The 18,294-nt window shown below is 42.0% G+C and overlaps 1 protein-coding gene across 2 annotated transcripts in view; it reads right to left on the reverse strand.

Moving 5' to 3' along the window:
• The window catches only part of phf14 (PHD finger protein 14), an 81,152-nt gene extending 63,236 nt beyond the window's left edge, over window positions 1–17,916 (reverse strand). For both annotated transcript variants that reach the window (XM_066674239.1, XM_066674240.1), the window contains exons 1-4: window positions 17,812–17,916; window positions 17,046–17,162; window positions 13,782–14,482; window positions 11,876–12,017 (exon numbers count right to left, since the gene is read on the reverse strand). In XM_066674239.1, coding sequence (XP_066530336.1) covers window positions 11,876–12,017; window positions 13,782–14,482; window positions 17,046–17,162; window position 17,812 — 961 coding nt within the window. In that variant the 5' untranslated portion in view covers window positions 17,813–17,916. The remainder of the gene's footprint in view (window positions 1–11,875; window positions 12,018–13,781; window positions 14,483–17,045; window positions 17,163–17,811) is intronic.
• Between the last annotated feature and the right edge of the window lie 378 nt (window positions 17,917–18,294).

Raw genomic sequence — 18,294 nt, forward strand, 5'->3', positions numbered from 1 at the left:
GTATAGGCATTCGTTAGTAGAGGTTCCACTGTACATTGACATGTTATTAATAATGGTTTTATGTCTTTAAAAATCAGCATCCATAAAGTATAACACCGTGCATTCACATGTAAAGAGTTTTCAGAATTGTTTTGGTGCCGTTGTTAGTCTGATAAAACTGGAAGCGTCGAGAAGTCTATTAGAAAAGTCTGAAACCTAGTCGAGGGAAAACTCTCATGTGACAGACAAGTTTGTGTTCTTGGGCACATTAACTAAACATTTCAGGTAAGATTTTTCAGGAGCCAGTAGCACCAACTTAAAAAAGGTTTTGATGCAATAATATGTAATCTTATTTACTCACTGAAATATAATCTCATGAACCTTTAAGGCCTATTAATTCTAATAAATATGTTCTAAGGACACTGAGTTATCAGTGTGGAAAAAGAAAATGAGTTTTCTGAAGTTTTCTCAAGGGCAATCTAATAATTGATAGCAAATTCCTTCCAAATATAATTACAAAAATGTTGCATCACTTTGTTTTCTGCACCACTGCAGAATGGAGACAAATGTCAGAAAGATGAAAGCCAAGGGGACTGCCTCATCGCCTGTCTACCTGCCCATTTCCCAGCACTCTCTACACTTGGTGGTTTTGTCTTTACCCACTAGGCTAACAAGGCCATTTGATCAACCAGTAATATCACGCAAGCGAAAGACTGCAACCACCAAGTCAATCAAAGCATTCTAAATGTTGTCTTCTTAATTTTCCAGGGCTGCAAAAACAATTATTGCGCTGATCGGGTTTCCATGGCACCTATTAAACTCAGGAAACGTGCTCCATGCCACCAATGAGGACAGCAATCAGCTTCTTTCCACCATTTCAGAGATAACATTCTCACTCCTAATTCAACAAAGCAGCCTCCAGGCAGCAAGGGCATGGGGAAAGACCGGCAAACAAACTTTGAGTTCCCGACGCTTATCATAACAAGCAGGCCGGGTAGCACAGACTGAGTGAACGTGGAAAGAGAACTGTTTTGTGCCTTCCACATTTTCCAAGTGCTCTGGAAAATCCAAAATATAGATAGCAATATTAAGAAGCTAAAGGGGAAACTGTAAGGGAAACTTTTAGGGTTGAAATTCTAGATAAAGAGTCACAAAATGGACGAGTGTTGGTTGTTTTAAGTGAACCACCTCTTCAGCAACTAGGTCAATAAATCCATGTAGAGGAGAGACAATGTCATTCATCTTTACAAGAGTTTGATCAATTTTTCAGCACATGTAAAGTACAAACACACCCTTCCTGGATGTGCAAAATAAACATTTTCCATTTTCCACTGATTTTGACCCTGCAGTGAGCTGTGAGGGCAGGAGGAACCATCCTCTGAAGGATTGTACGGCTCAGCTCGACGTTTATTTCCTTAGAGAAAGGTATTACCGAAACGCTGTTGGCAACAGTTAGGCGCGTAATACTGATTGGGCTTTGAACCATGGTGCTGGTGCTTCCGACGATCAGCGTGCCAGTTTAACCGACTTACTGCTGAACCATCGAGCAAATCTGCGATGTTCCTTTTGAACTGAGATACAAAGCTGGAACCGCTAAGCCACAGGGTACTGGCTAATAGGAGCTAAGCTAGAAAAAAGTGATGACTGCGGGATAGCTTCATAATCCCCAAGTGAAGATTATCCGTGTCAGGAATGACGAGCTTGGCAGTTAGAGAGAGGCCAGGGGAGGGTGTTGACAAAATCAAGAGGAGTACTTTAAAGGGTATCAAGATTTAATGGGAAAAGGTTCAGAACGGGTTGATGGAGCTCATGCTTTGGGTCGGTGTGTGCTTATGTGACACAGCATGTGATAATGGGAAAGCAATGGGGACCAGGTTGGTGACACCCCAGAGTATTTCCAATTATATTATCAAACTTAGGTAGCCAGAGTATTACATCACATAGATAACATTCAACATCCTGTAGCTCTTGACAGTCAGCTAACTTTAAAGCATATAATTCTGTCTACACCTTTGGTAAAAGCAATTACATCATTCATTCATTCATTGTCTGTAGTTCAGGGTCATGGTGGGTCCAGAGCCTACCTGGAATCATTGGGTGCAAGGCGGGAATATACCCTGGAGGGGGCGCCAGTCCTTCACAGGGCAACATAGACACACACCAATGTCACCAATCCACCTACCAACGTGTGTTTTTGGAACTGTGGGAGGAAACCGGTGTTGTGCGGTAATAATGTATACTTCGTATCTCAAAACAAAGGTGGTATTAAAAAATTATGGGGTGTGTGTTGTGTCAAATTTCTGTTTTGTGTCTAAGAACAAGGCTAGAGTTTATTCATGTGCTTTTAAGAGAGCCACAGGGAGAGGGCACTGTGCGAGCTCACTGACTGGTGATGTCACACTCTGAAGATGGGTGGGGAAAAACACAAGCCCAGTAGCATTGTGTTTGGGTTAAAAGAGAGGAATGCAGCCAGCGGAATGGGGTATTGGTTCAAATCCGTTGCCATGCAGCAATGTAAATGACCACCATAAGCATGGCAGTATTTCAGAGCAGGCCTTAGAGGAAAGCTGTGCTTAAACATACATACATACATTATATATATATATATATATATATATATATATATCTGGCATATCAAAAAGTACATAAAAAATGACTTACTTTTTACCTCAGACTAACTCAGCTAACCAGATTAATACATGGAAGTAAAGCACCATTCCTGCACTTTACACGTGTTCTTAAATTACATCAAATTAAAGTAGGGGCTCATTAAAATAAAAAGAAAGAAAAATGAAGAAATTTTAAACCTGCTGTTTTGCCCTATATTCTGACGACTTCTATTCAAGATTAACTTAACAGTGCCTACTGGAGAGCTGTAGCATTATTGGCAAAGTCAGCCCGCAGAGCAGGACCACAGAGACGAACAACGGAATGAAGTCAGTTGCAGGGGCCTGCATGAGCACAGCCAATTAGAACTGATGGACCTGCAGCCTTTCAAGTGAGATGGGGGTATGGGAGAGGGGGAAGTCAAACAAAAAAAAGAGAAAGAAATTAGATGAAGTAAGGAGAACACAATTGGTAGCTGAATCTGCACAGAATCAAAGCTCAATAATAAGACAAAGAGGAGATTTTTCTTAACGCTAGCGCTCTCCCTTTCACAAAAACAATACAATCATTTCCATAACCAGCAATCCGTGGAAGAAATCATTTTCTCATTATGAGGAAAGGAAAGAAGATATGCCTAACAAAAACAAAACACGTGCATAAAATCCAAGTCTCCATCACAGCAGATAACATTTTAATTTTACACCTCAATTTGATTTTCAAGACCCTCCATGCATAAAGCGGTGCACGCCATAGTTCAGCAAGCCTTTCTCTTAAAAAAACATATTCTAATGAAAAACAAATACACGTGGCTGCATTCCTTGATTTTCTGGCTACATCACTGAGTAAAGACTGCATGATCCTATCAGGAAAGCAATTAGGGCCTATCTTTTTAGGGTAGGCCCTAATTAGGGTTGCGGTGTCCTAGGACATATCGGTGCATTTTCTCAATAAATACAATATGATCCAATAGTAAATTATTTAAGAAACTTCAAGATGAGACACTAGTCTACAATGGTTCTGTTCAAAGTTCTTGTAAGGAACCTGACTGATTGCAGCAAGAAGGAGCAGAGGGAGTAAGCTGAATGTGAACAGTGAGTTTAGACAGAATAGAAAGGAAGCATGTTTTTAACCTTGAGTTAGACACTTAAATTAACTGAGAAATTATCCAGCTGTGTAAAAGGATAATGCAGGGTGTAGAGTGAGTCAGGGGCAGTGGAATGGATACAGGCATGTGCTTAGAACATTCGGTAATGCAGCTTAAAGCTGCCTTCAGACCTTATTAACAATGTTAATAGTACACAGACCTTTATGACAAAGTTGCCAAGGAAAAATTTACACTCATACCCTTTAAAGAGGAATTAGCCCAGTAATATAAATGATGTACGCTTTAAAAAGCACTCTGATAATTTGATAGAGGGAAATCAAAGTGTTGGAATCTAACATTTATCCCGAAGTACAGATTTTGTGAACGGTAAAAATAATTAATTTATTCATTATTCATTATATCACCGCTTATCCAGTTCAGGGTCGCGGGTAGTTCAGGGCCTACCTGGAATCATTCAGCACAAGGCGCAACTCCTCACAGACAGTCACCCGGAGGAAACCCACGCAGACACAGGGAGAACGCACCACACTCCTCACAGACAGTCACCCGGAGGAAACCCACACAGACACAGGGAGAACACACCACACTCCTCACAGACAGTCACCCGGAGGAAACCCACACAGACACAGGGAGAACACACCACACTCCTCACAGACAGTCTCCTGGAGGAAACCCACGCAGACACAGGGAGAACACACCACACTCCTCACAGACAGTCTCCTGGAGGAAACCCACGCAGACACAGGGAGAACACAACACACTCCTCACAGACAGTCACACAGAGGAAACCCACACAGACACAGGGAGAACACAACACACTCCTCACAGACAGTCACCCGGAGGAAACCCACACAGACACAGGGAGAACACAACACACTCCTCACAGACAGTCACCCAGAGCGGGAATCAAACCCACAACCTCCAGGTCCCCGGAGCTGTGTGACTGGGACACTACCTGCTGCACCACTGTGCCGCACAATAAAATAATGTTTAGTCCAATTAAAATATTCTGGATACAATTTGATTAGATGTCCTCATGCAACACTGCCAAGAAGATGTCTGAATGAATACACTACAACCCAGTAGGGCTGTAACTATTTTATAAAGTGTAGTTTGAGTGTAAGGGTTTGGAAGTGTTTTTTTTTTGTTGTTGTTGTTGTTTTCTAGCCTTTAAATAAAAAACACAAAGAGCTTATTATTACTTTGCTCAAAATTCAAATAGTTTGAACGAGTAAACGCAAAGCAACTTGAGAAATTTTTATGAAATCCAGAGTCAGGCAAATAAACAATCTAAATTAATTGCGTGCGTTTTAGGGAAATAATTAACTTTACGGTCCAGAACTCATTAAGGTCTCACTGAAATCAATACTAGCAGCATGGTAATTGGTGTTCCAGTGAGTCCAAGGACATTAATGGACAAATGTGATGCCTTTTATCAGGGTATGATTTGAATAGCCTCATTCCAGCTTTTTTTATGTTTTCTTTTTTTTTTTTATAGAACTTCTAAAAGACAAACAAATAACTATATGGAGGGATACAAAGAGAGTCATAATTAGCTTGAAGCATCCAGATTACACTTTGTAGCCCAGACCACATAAATCACAGTTTGTGTCTAGATGCTAATCAAAAGCATTGTGTGTGTGTTCTTCAGCCCAGGAGGCAGTAGTCCTCCACTGCCCTCTGCTCACTGATAGGCCTTCTGCTGTGCTCTCTCATAGGCTTTTCTCTTAGCTTGTCTATAAGAGAAAGCCTCCAGAGACTGCAAAGCTTTGCAATCAACCAGCGAGACACTTGCATGCACCTAAAGATGCAGACAATCAATGCTTGCCTATTATCCCCACTGCCACTCTTTATTACTTTCCCTCCTTCTGTCTTTATCCAAAAAAAGTTCTAAACCACAAATGCACCTTCTCTGGAGATATACATTTCTGGGTTTCTTTTTTTTATAAATACTGTTAAAAATGCATTTTTCAAAACATTTCAATAAAAGGAACAATCTGTACTTGTTTGTTAATCTTTGCAGTTTAGCGGCACCTAAATTAACATAACAACACTTACCTATAAATGGTTGAATTCCAGTTATTACACTGCATTCAAATGTATATTTTCATACAACATTTAGTTCTGAAAGCACAGTCGTTGTGCTGGATACGAGGTATTGACCAGCTTTACGTTGCAGCTGTAAGATTTCCATTTTGACCCTTTAACTTCTATAAGATAATATCTGTCATGCAATTCGGTCAAATGATATATTATTGTACTGGAATTCTGAACTCGACATCAAAGTGACCGTACATCCTCTTTTTTGCTGGGCATGTTCTTTTTGTGGAACCTAAAAACGTGTCCAGCCAGGATTTCTAAATCGCCAAACATGCAAAGAAAATTTGCTGTCCCAAGTCTTGCCCCAAGCCCTAAACCCTTCCTAGGGACACACTTTTCCCTGCATGGCTTCATATCACTCTGACATAAACACAATGAAAGCACACACCGGTTGGAGCTCCGCCCAACATTACCAGAGCCTTGAACAGGAATGTGTTGAAAGTTGTTTAGGTAAATTATCATAGTCTCTTCTTCAGGTGCGGAGGCATTTCTGTGACCCTTTAGGTTTTGTAAAATATAGAGCAGAAAGCCAAAGTTATCCCGTCTGTCATAATGACACAAATACACAGACACATCTTACTTTCTGTTGAGATCAATTGCACAGCTTTTTGTTTAACTTCAACTTTACATTAAAATATGCAAAATCTCTGGATTATTAAAAGGCAGAACACCAGTGAGTGAGGAACGAGGCTGTGAATTACATACAGCACTGTTTTATCAGTCTGACCTTTGTATAAAAATGTAAATATTGCTACCAGATAACTGGTTCCTACTGCTCATTTTTCAAGTATATTTTACTCCTGGTTGATAAAATGTGGTACAGCAGGTAGCTGTCGCAGTGACACAGCTCCAGGGACCTGGAGGTTGTGGGTTCGATTCCCGCTCCGGGTGACTGTCTGTGAGGAGTTGGTGTGTTCTCCCCGTGTCCGCGTGGGTTTCCTCTGGGTGCTCCGGTTTCTTCCCACAGTACAAAAACACACGTTGGTAGGTGGATTGGTGACTCCAAAGTGTCCGTAGGTGTGAGTGAATGTGTGTGTGTTGCCCTGTGAAGGACTGGCGCCCCCTCCAGGGTGTATTCCCCGCCTTGTGCCCAATCATTCCAGGTAGGCTCTGGACCCACCGCGACCCTGAACTGGATAAGGGTTACAGATAATGAATGAATGAATGAATGAATGTTTATAGGCAAATTTCCAATAGAGAGGAACCTGCATTTCCCCCACCGGCCTCATGCTGCCAACCTGCCCCCAGTGTCCTTATTAAAAAAAACTAAACATGGTCACACTTCCCGACACTGGCCATGAGCAAGATTTTTATTTGAAAGCTGTAATGTTTGAATAACCAAACAAACTGGAATTAGCAAGAAACAGAACACAACTCTATATTTCAAACGAGACTGTCTGTGGTGAAAATTAAAAATGCTTTAGAGAATACCCTTAATTTACAATTCTGTTTGCTCAGTTACAAATATAAGCAGCAATTAAACTTGGGAATTGAGTGGGGGACCCCGAGGTCCAGCCTGAAATCTAGTTGTTTAAGTAAGGCTCTGATTCAGAGCAACCAGCTGCAGAGTGAAAATGGCTGGTTACCTCAAACTCATAGAGAAAACCAGCAGCATTCAAGTCTGGCTAATGCCCTCGTAATGCAGGAACAGGAACTACCCATCGTATGCCAAGCTAACTTAATGGGTCACCTTTCCAGACCAGTGCACAGGGCTCAGGTGAGTATGTGTGACTCGGATGCAGCTGTGTAGACACTCCTCCCACCACAAAGCCCTCTAGGCAGTGACTGGTGGCAATGTGGCACAGCTGGCACTGGAGGGTGGCAGGCAATTGGCAAAAAGTGTGAATTTCTGTTTCAAAACAGCTGTGCCCCTAGTAGTAGCTGTGCACCAGAACAACAGGCTGCACAAGACAGAAAGAAAGAATGAGGGAAAATAATAGGGTTGCGCAATATTTTGTTTGCTAATCATTACTGCTATGTGATATTTCAATGTTAACATGCAAATGATTCCACTAATACGTCAGATTTGTGCCCAGAGTTACTGTGAGGGATCTGATGAATCAATAAACCATATTATTCATTCATTCATTCATTCATTATCTGTAACCCTTATCCAATTCAGGGTCGCGGGGGGTCCAGAGCCTACCTGGAATCATTGGGCTCAAGGTGGGAACACACCCTGGAGGGGGCGCCAGTCCTTCACAGGGCAACACAGACACACACACACACATTCACACCTACGGACACTTTTGAGTCACCAATCCACCTGCAACGTGTGTTTTTGGACTGTGGGAGGAAACCGGAGCTAAACCATATTATATCTTACATAAAATAAACATAAGCTTTGTTGCAGTTTCTTATTAATACTGTAAGGCATGGTGCACATTGCTGAAATATAATAGCGATGTTATTTTTCTCCATATTGTGCATTCCTACACACTGGGAGTTTACTCCCCTTCACAGGTTTTCATCACCTTCTTACTCGTTTGTATCTCCTCATCCTCTTCAGTTACAGTCTATTTACTTCTGTTCTCTTTCCATTCAACACCCTCCTGTTCAGCTTCTTCGCTTTCACAATTTGAAAGTGATAATGCCATTCATTTGCATGAAGCTTGTGACATTTCTACCAAATCAGAAAAGCTTTCCATGCGGAATCTGATCTTTTCAGATAACAAACCGCAAAACAACCTAAGTATAACATTTGTATTATTACTTTTTTCTCCATTTTAGCACATATTAAATAAGCATTATTATAAAACACATGGCACAGAAGCACATACTCTAGCAAGACTATAAATGACTGAAGATAGTTTTTAAACTTTTTTTTTTTTGGGGGGGGGGGGGGGGGTTATTACTCAATCACAACCCTAGAAACATTACAGATATTTAAATTAATGCCTGCAATCTCATGATCAACGTAAGTGGCAAATGTACGGTTGCTGTTTCATCGAAGAAGGGGGGGGGGGGGGGGGGGCAGACCATCTTGAGTAGAAGAGAAGTAGATAAGAACTGGCCATGAGTGCTACTTCTTCCAACTGCCATCCCTTAAGCCCCACGCTGCAAGCCACTCAGCCTCCCTGCGGCCTCTTCTCATGGAGATTAACCAGCTCTCAGCTCAGAGCCGAGAGAGACAGAGACTATGCAGAAGTAAGTGTGTGTGTGTATGTGTGTGAGAGCGAGACAGAGAGAGATACAGACTATGCAAGGGTGTGAGCGAAAGTATGTGTAAATGCAGCGAAAGAATATGAATATAAATATAAATAGGAAAAACAGCAAACAAGAGAGGTGAGGGAAAACAGAAACAATTAGGAACACTGAGACATATTCAGAGAAATTAGAAATGGATACAATGAGTAAGACACAAAGGCAGTTGGAAAACAGAGTGACAGACAAAGTCAGAGAGAACACAGATGCAGTGAGAGAGAGAGAGGGAGACAGAGTGGGAGAGAAGTAGACACAGAAGAGAGTCAAAGAACAGACACAGAGGGAGATAGTGAGAGTGGACAGAGGCAGACAGACAGTTAGAGTGTGAGAGTGTGTGTGAATTAGAGTGTGTGTCGCTCTAAGGGCTGACTCTGCAACACTGAGTTTGGCACATCAAAGAACCCTTGCTGTTCCAAGGTCACCCCCTGATTCACTGCTACCAGGTTATGAAATAGCTTGTTTCAGTGAGCTGACGCTAAAGGGGGAGCCTTGTGTGTGTGTGTGTGTGTGTGTGTGTGGCAGCTCCAGGGCCATGGTCCATCTCTGCCATCACACTACACTTTACTCCATCTCCCAGCGTCCCAGAGCCAGGATGGCAAGAAGCAGCCACTGTGATGCACTTTAATACACCTAACCTCAGGTGAAACCCCCCCAAATCACAACACAAGGACATGCCCTACCACACACACATTTACTGTTCACTCATCCAGAGGTCTAACACCAAGACCTCCAAGGGATTTCTGAGGTGAAAAGAAAAATAAGACGACTCCATTTCTTTCTGTTTACTGGGTCAGCACAGGTCAGCATTTAAACCCTTCACTCGGAAGCCATGCAAACACGTCTCATGGAGTTAAGCTCCACTTAATCCAAACAAACACCTCTGCGGCATGACAATATTATGATATTAATACCACCATATGCATTTCTATTAAAGCAGACAGCCTCGTTTTGGCTACCTGCATTCATAACTCAGTTTAAAAAATAATTAATAATAACTGCAATAAACAATTCTCTCACCAAATAATTAAATTCCTTTAGAGCAGAAGTGTCTCGCAATCTCAAAGGACAATGTTAATGGGAAACTAAGGTCCAATTAATAAAAGTAATAAACAAAAAGGGGAAATAAGGTTTTAAATCCAATCTTTAAAATCTCTTACTCATGTTTAGAGCATTCTAAAGGTGCCAAGCTACAACACTTGCTGAAGACACATCACTGGGACTGCAGTACTATGTATTTCATGGACTTTCTGTGTTGTAATAAAGCTATTATCCTGATATGTCAGTGGTTAAAGCAGATAATTCCCACTGCAACTCAAATGCCGATTTCCACTAATGCCTCAATGTGATTCTCTGTATTGTGTCAGAATTACAACTTGAAGTGTGCATGATATTCAAGTAACAGCCTATATATATTTTTTTACCATAATAACCTGTCAGCCCCTCAGTTTAAATACACCTAGGCTCTTACCTCATATGTCAATACACTCTGGAATGGATAATGGTCTGTTCACTGCACCACCATTCAGTGTATAATAATGGCATGAACAGCACAATTAACAGCTGACTGGATGTGAGCCCGTTCTACCCTTTTATTGGCCTAGTTTTAGGCTTCTGACTTTACATTCTGTGCTTTTCACACATACACGCTACATCCTGTCCTTTATGCTTGGAGAACTTTAGCAAACTTGGCGAAAATCAGAGTATTTCTCCTAAATACGACTGTTTTTCTGAAATCTTGAACACCTTTTGACATCATTAAGTTCTGCCAGGTTTTGCTCGCCCTTAAAATCCAGCCTGAGTTCTGTTAAGTCCCTTCAAAAAAAAGATACCATTCACTAGCTTTCTAACTTTGTAATCATTAAACTGTACTCTACTAAAAAAATAAAGCTAACCCTGTGCTAACTGGATATAGAAGACGACTGCCTTTTTAAAACGCACTGTTAGGGGTTTAGTTGGATGCTAGAATCAGCAAAGTATCAGCAAATAAATAAGTGGATAATAAATAAATAAATGACAAATGAGTAATTGGAAATTAGCGGTGTCACATTGATCCAGCAAGGCATGGCTAGCGCTAACTAGGTCTGTCTGAAAGAGAAGGCGGAGGCTAAAAGACGATTTAAAGAGTAATTGATTTTGTTTCCAACAAGTCACAGACACAATGAGCTAATAAAGTGGGATGATGAAGCTTACTCTCCATTCACTGTTCGTTCCTCTCTCTCTCTCTCTGTCTCTCGCGCGCACACACGCTTTCTCTCTCTGCAGCTCGAGAGGATTCGGCGGTTCTAGAGAACAGCGGGGTGCTAAACTACATGGGATCAAATCAGGTCAGGGAACGTTCGAGGTTGAGGATGAGTGCAAATGTTATTTACATGACTTTATACCATTGCTGTTCATTGATTTGCCACTGGCCTCAAATACACATGCCTTTTACAGGCACATAAATGAACATGTGCAAAGAATGCAGAGAAAGAGGGGAACTATGAGTTAACCTTGTCCTATATGACATTTAATAGGGAAAACAGAGCCTCTGTTGTTGCTACTCTAGGCTCAGCACTGCACTTTGTAACTTTCAGAGGACCCCCTTTGTTTTGGGACAGTGCTGGGAAAGCGACTGACATTCTACAACAGTAGGAAGAGCTCAGGAGCTAAGAGAGATCTTGTGTAGCTTTAAATATCAGTTAAAAGACCATCTGTACTGTTGGCCAACTCTAACTAACATCCTAACACAATGATAAAGCATGTAGGGGAAAAAGTATGTGAAAAGTTTTAAAGGTATCTACACATCTGGATTTTAAAGTATGTCCTAGAACCTGTTTGACACTCAAAAGTTTGTTCAGATAAATATTTAAGCCGAGAACAGCTGTGTGCGTGTGGATTTACCTTCATGCACGGTCACACCACAGTTGTCGCACTGGATGATCTCGTCGGCGTCCTCGCTGTTGTCCCCGAGACACACGCAGCAGATCAGGATGTGCTCCATCCTCTGAGTGCTCCATGGCTGAGCTCTGTCCAGCAGGGAGTCCTGTGGACAGCATCCAGAAAAAACCAGCTCAGGCAGCAAACAACACAGTTCATCTGCACTGATCTCAGAGCAGCTTTCTACTCCCAAGGATGGGTGTTAAACATCAGCCCTAAAACAGCAGCCTGATCTCAGAGTAGAGCAAAATTACACATTTCACCAAATGCCAGCAAAGCCACTGACAATCTCTCACCTCAGAGACTGGTAGATTAGTCCGTCTTATACATTGCCTCCAAGTTTCCAGATAAGTCGATTATCGGAAAGAACTAATAGTCTTTTGAAAAGTTCAATCTGATTGGCATAAAAGCCAGTGACTGCATTATCTGACTGATCAGCTCAGAACTCACATGTGCATTCACTTGGACACACTGCAAATTATATCCATGACCTTTAAATCTGGGATCAGCTTTGTTTTCTATACAAGAGTAACTTTCCAATACATTATTACAATGAGCTGCCACTTCAGCTGTCTGTAGTGAGCGGACACTTCCAAAATCAACCGTCAGATTGAGGTGCGAAATTGCACTGCAAGTAAATTCCAACAAAGCCTGAAGGGCTGCAACTAGGGCCAACACACAATGACATTTTTAAAAGGTATTTCCAAGTACTTATCCCCTACTGCCTTAGCAGTGGCTTAGATGTAGCTCTACATCGTCAGGCAGTCTGTGCAGATCTATGAATATGAAGTCCCTAAATCTGTCCTACAAGTTCACAGGGTTTGGCTCCTTAGGTTTATGATGCAAGAAACCATGGTTGTCTGAATCCGCCTATTTAAACTGTCTATGGAACAGTTTCTTTAAATTACAAACTAACTCTGATTTACATCAGAAAAGGATGTGATGTGTAGGTAAATTTGGCACTGCAACAATTTAAAGTCATCAGAATGTATCTTGAAACAAGTATGCTCTCTGGCTAACACACAAATTCAAACCTATGGACACTTTTGAGTCGCCAATAGACGTACCAATGTGTGTTTTGGACTATGGGGAGGAAACCAGAGCACCCGGAGGAAACCCACGCGGACACAGGGAGAATACACCAAACTCCTCACAGAACCCACAACCTCTAGGTCCCTGGAGCTGCGCCACCCTAATTAGGGCAGTTCTATGAAAGTGTCTTTTGTTAAATGATATCCGCTAACCTAACTATTATGTTTTCTTTTATTTGCTTATGTTGTTCTATCACTGGTGGCACGGTGGCGCAGCAGGTAGTGTCGCAGTCACACAGCTCCAGGGGCCTGGAGGTTGTGGGTTCGTTTCCCACTCCGGGTGACTGTCTGTGAGGAGTGTGATGTGTTCTCCCTGTGTCTGTGTGGGTTTCCTCCGGGTGCTCCAGTTTCCTCCCACAGTCCAAAAACACATGTTGCAGGAGGATTGGCAACTCAAAAGTGTCCGAAGGTGTGAGTGAATGTGTGTGTGTGTGTGTGTGTGTCTGTGTTGCCCTGTGAAGGACTGGTGCCCCCTCCAGGGTGTATTCCCGCCTTGCGCCCAATAATTCCAGGTAGGCTCTGGACCCACCGCGACCCTGAATTGGATAAGCGCTTACAGATAATGAATGAATGAATGTTCTATCACTGAGCTGTCATTACTCAAATTTCCATCTGTGCAACTAATCTTTTTTTTTCTCTTACGGAAATAGAAGAAATTGATCCTATAGTGTCTGTCAGTGCACTGCAATCCATCAAAATGACCATGTACATTATATGAAAATTACAGACAAAACAGCTCTTTAAGCAACCACCTGTTCTGATTTTTGAGGGGCTCTCACCTCATTTCCCTTTCCCTGGGAGGTGCTATGGCTGTCATTGGTCTCCTCCTCATCAAACGTTCCTGTGCTTTTGGTTGTTTTCTTCTTCAACTTCTTCACCACCTGCTCTCCATCACTACTGCTGTTATTGTTATCATCGTCTTCATTGTCATCATCATTGTCATCGTCATCGTCATCATCATCGTCGTCGTCGTCATCATTGTCATCTTCTTCACTCCCCTCCTCCCCCTCCCCCTCGCTCCCTCCTCCCTTATCCTTCCCAGCAGCCTTGCTTTTCTTCTTCCCTGCCGACGGCCTCCAGTCGTTGTCGTCCTCGCTGTCGTAATCATCCATTTCATTCAGCTGCTCCATAGTGGTGAAGTCCAGCATAGGCCGGTTCCGCCGAAGATTCCACTTTTTGGGTTCTGCTGCGTTTTCTTCTGTTAAGCTGCTGCCATTGGGTTCTGTTTCAGCACTTTTTTCAGTTTTTTTGCGGCTTCTGGAGGCTCCCCCTGTTTCTTTGCTGTTTGTCTCTTCTGAGGAAGGCTGCTCTTTGGCCTTCTCCTCTTCCAGAGATTCTTCATTCTGGTCTTTGGTCTCTTCTTCATCAATGCCCTCTTCATCCGCAGAGGCAGCGGCATCAGCATCCGAGTCACTGTCAGTGCCTGCAGCGCTCTCTTTAGACCCCTCCTCATCACTGCCATTACCTGTGCCTTCTGATCCTAACAGAGAGAAAAACATAGGGGTTTCCACTTAGTTTAACTTGGGGTTGAATTTAAAATGTAATAACCCACACATCTGTCATAAACATGTTTACAGGGGTTCCAGAGTAGTGTTTAGAGCAAGATTTTCTTAAAACCTTTTTCTGATATTGTACTTTTTGAAGGTAGGAGACATTTTGGGAAAACTATGCCCATATTTGGAATGGACAAGTGAGGGCTGTCTGATTTAAATGCTTAAAAATCATAATTAATCACAAGTGGGCAAGTCCGCATAGTAGCCAGCTAACAATATTACTGTGAGAGGAAGCCAGATCACATGGAGGAAACCTGTGCAGACACAGGAAGAATACACCAAACATCTCACAGACAGTGACCCGAGGCAAGGATCAAATACAGGACCAATAACGCCACTGAGAAACCCAGGAAATGTGAGTTATTCACATTAACTGACTTAAAATCTATAAGAATACCTTTGTAAATTGTTTCAATACACTGAGGCTGAGGAATGTAATGATAGCTACAGAACTTGCTTTGGGTCTGTCTCTGTGAGGAGTTTGGTGTGTTATCCCTGTATCTGTGTGGGCTTCCCCCAGGTGCTTCGATGTTGTCCCTCAGTTCTAAATCAAATGTTGGTCAGTGGAGAGGCTACGCAAAAAGTGTCAGTGTGTGCGAGATTGACTGGGTGAGTGTGTGATGCCTCGTGATAGACTGTGCACGATGATTATGGGTAGGCTGTGGACTCATCGGAACCCTGAACAGGATGAAGCAGTTGCAGAAAAGGAAAATGATATCATGAAATAAAATTAAATATTAGGTGTTATCCCCAGCCTACAGTTTTCAACAGGTTTTTGAAAGGTGGCCTGTGACAACATCAGCTCTGCGTTCACAGATATTTAAAGTGGCTCAGTCAGGCACACTGTTACCATGTAGACTACTTCCTGTGAACGTTGTCAGAAGATTCTGTTGCCCATTTACACTGTGACTATTTTTTTTACCCCATGGCATTAGAAGTTTGTTATTCCAAATCATCAAAGTTCACATGATATACTTTGAGAGTTACAGGAATCAGAGTGTGTCAGAATCTCATTATCAGCTGACAAGCTTTCGGCACCATTGCTGACATAGTCCAGATGAGGTACATCAGTGTCCACCTCTCATCCATCACAGGGAAATGGAGCAAAAACCAGTGTAACTGGCTGTGCCTGAGAAGATCTAGTTTACAGACAAGGGCACAGACACTGTGGCACATGGTGATGAACTCTTCATTTCCACCTTAGTAAGAATTTCTAATGCTATCAGGAAACAAGTTGCAGGCTGGTCTGGCATGACACTGCATTTAGTTGAGCAAGTAAAAAACCTGCTGACCTGTTTAATTAGTTATCTTGCAGTTAACTATGCACAGCCCTCAGATCATACAAGGGTTCAAGACCCCAGTCAAGTTACCAGCCCCACAATGTGCATGGTTGTTACTTCCTTCCTTTAACACAATTACTCCACTTTCCTTCCATGCTGGGTCAGTCTGTGGATCAGAAAAAACACAAATGTCTGCACAGCATGACACCCACAGGTCAACCGTTAGGTTAGGAACCACGGATCTAAAATTCTAAACCAGTCTAAAAATGATATTATAATTATTAAAATAATAAACAACAGAAAGTGCTGATTAAAACATAAATAACTAATATTTTATTATATTCCTTCCAGAGTTACATTGCCTCTATAATGCTGCCCAGGCTTCACTGAGCTCTGATATCATGCACCTGCAGTCAGTAGAACACTCTCCCACACCACTACACGTGGTCCCTTCTGAAGAGGTCAGTTACAACCACAATGTCATTGTAAGAAGCTCTCAACCTTATCTACTCAGAGTCTCTGGAACTCTGCAGTTTCAATGCTCAGCCATGGTACTGACTGCATATGCTGTGCATGATACCTCTTCTAACATGTAAACAACGCCTCACTGACATACCAACACAAAAAACTAGTATCGGCCTAATAACAATAACACGTTTTAGAGAGTGCAATTTCTAGTATGGCAAAGTAATTTCAGTTCTCAGAGCCACCCTTATTTAGATCTTTCCTCACTTTTCTGCCTATGGCTGGCTTAGTTTAGAGGAACGTCCTCAAAAGCTGACAACATTCATCAATACACTTCAAAAATGTAAACACCAATTGAACACAAGCGAGCGGTTTCCTCTTGAGATGTTCAGAGAGACTATGTTTGTCATATTTCAGAGTTGAACACTAATTATCTATTATTCTTAATATGTACTTTCCCCTTGTCGTGGCAGACATTTATCTCCATCCAACTTGTCCACAAAAAGATATTAAAGAACTTTTTTGTAGGCACATATCTTTCTGTATAGCTTCTTTGGATATTTGGATTATAGTTATGACTGCATCAGGTTTAAATGACTGCTGAGTGAGACTGGTGGGGTGTTATTGTCAGCCAGGGCTCAATGTTCCTTTAAAATGCCCATTTTGAATGTTGGATGGATGAAAAAAAAGTTAAACCAAAAAAAAAGTTAGAATATAAAAGTTTAATCAAACTGGCATTTATTACCAGAACCTTCAGCATCTCCCACTTCAAAATCACTGTCGTCTGAGCTGTCATAATCCAGAGCATCTAGAAGAGAGGCAGCCAGGGGCTTCACCTGCCTGCGTTTGGAGGCCCGATCCACTGGAGGAGGGAAGACATATTAAAAGAAATGTATGACAAGAATGCCTACAATATTGTCCCAACATAGTCATTTGAAAAACATTTGTATCTGAACAAACAACAGAAATCCCTTTTCTCTAAGGCTATGAGATAAACACCTACACAGAATGAAACCAGTAAGGGTGTGAATTAAGGTGCTATATTCAAGGTGAGTCCTTACATTTTGGACTACACGAGCTTTGAACAGTGCTTTTTAAAGTAAACAATGCATACTTGTTGTCCAACATTGACTAATTTGGGATTCAGCCCATTATGAGTGACAAAAACTACAATCATATAAACGTTACACTTGTAGCACCAACAGCCACCTCATTGTTAATATGTATGGAGCTGTGTGAGTAGGACTGGCTAATGGAGAAGGGAGTAATGTGAGAAAGTAAATGAACACTGCAAAAGGAGGGAGCAGTATTACATTAGCTTCCTGGCTTCTTATAAATGAACCAGAGCAGAGAGGCTAAGCAAAGCTAGCTTAGCGAGCTACAATAGCATCATTCAACCCAGATAAACACACGTACACGCGGACTAGGAGTTAGCTACTCGCTGCTAATTCTTTTAACGAAACAACTATTACTTGTACAGAACTTAAAACATTTCGAAACGCATCACCTACTTTATAGAGCTCGGTCTCTGCTATTTTCACTGAACAGCAGCACAATGGGCAGCTCCTCAGCCCCTGCGCACTACGTCTTCACTGTGTGCCTACGTAGTGCGCAAGGGTTGGACTTGAAACCATAGCAACCCCCTCCACTGTCTTCCGCTGAGGCAGCGGCCGTATCCCAATCTGAAGCCTGTGATTTACGGCCCTGGCCCCAGTTTTTACCCTAAGGCTCTCTTTGAAGTGCACACTTTCGTGACGTCGTCAAAGGCGAACAACAACGATTAGCATAAATGATGTAGCAATAAGTGCTCAAAACTTGCGTGTTTTTTACTATTCAAAATGTGTACACGTTCTTATATATTTACGACCCGGTGTTCTTGCTTGACTTCATCTTCCCATTCCAATATTAAAGGACACAAATACAAAGAACACTTAAAGTACCCATGTTGTTCTTTATTCATCCTAAATATCGAGGATGCATCAGACTGTGACTTG

The sequence above is a fragment of the Hoplias malabaricus genome, chromosome 6 (assembly GCF_029633855.1).
Source record: "Hoplias malabaricus isolate fHopMal1 chromosome 6, fHopMal1.hap1, whole genome shotgun sequence".
Classification (NCBI taxonomy): domain Eukaryota; kingdom Metazoa; phylum Chordata; class Actinopteri; order Characiformes; family Erythrinidae; genus Hoplias; species Hoplias malabaricus.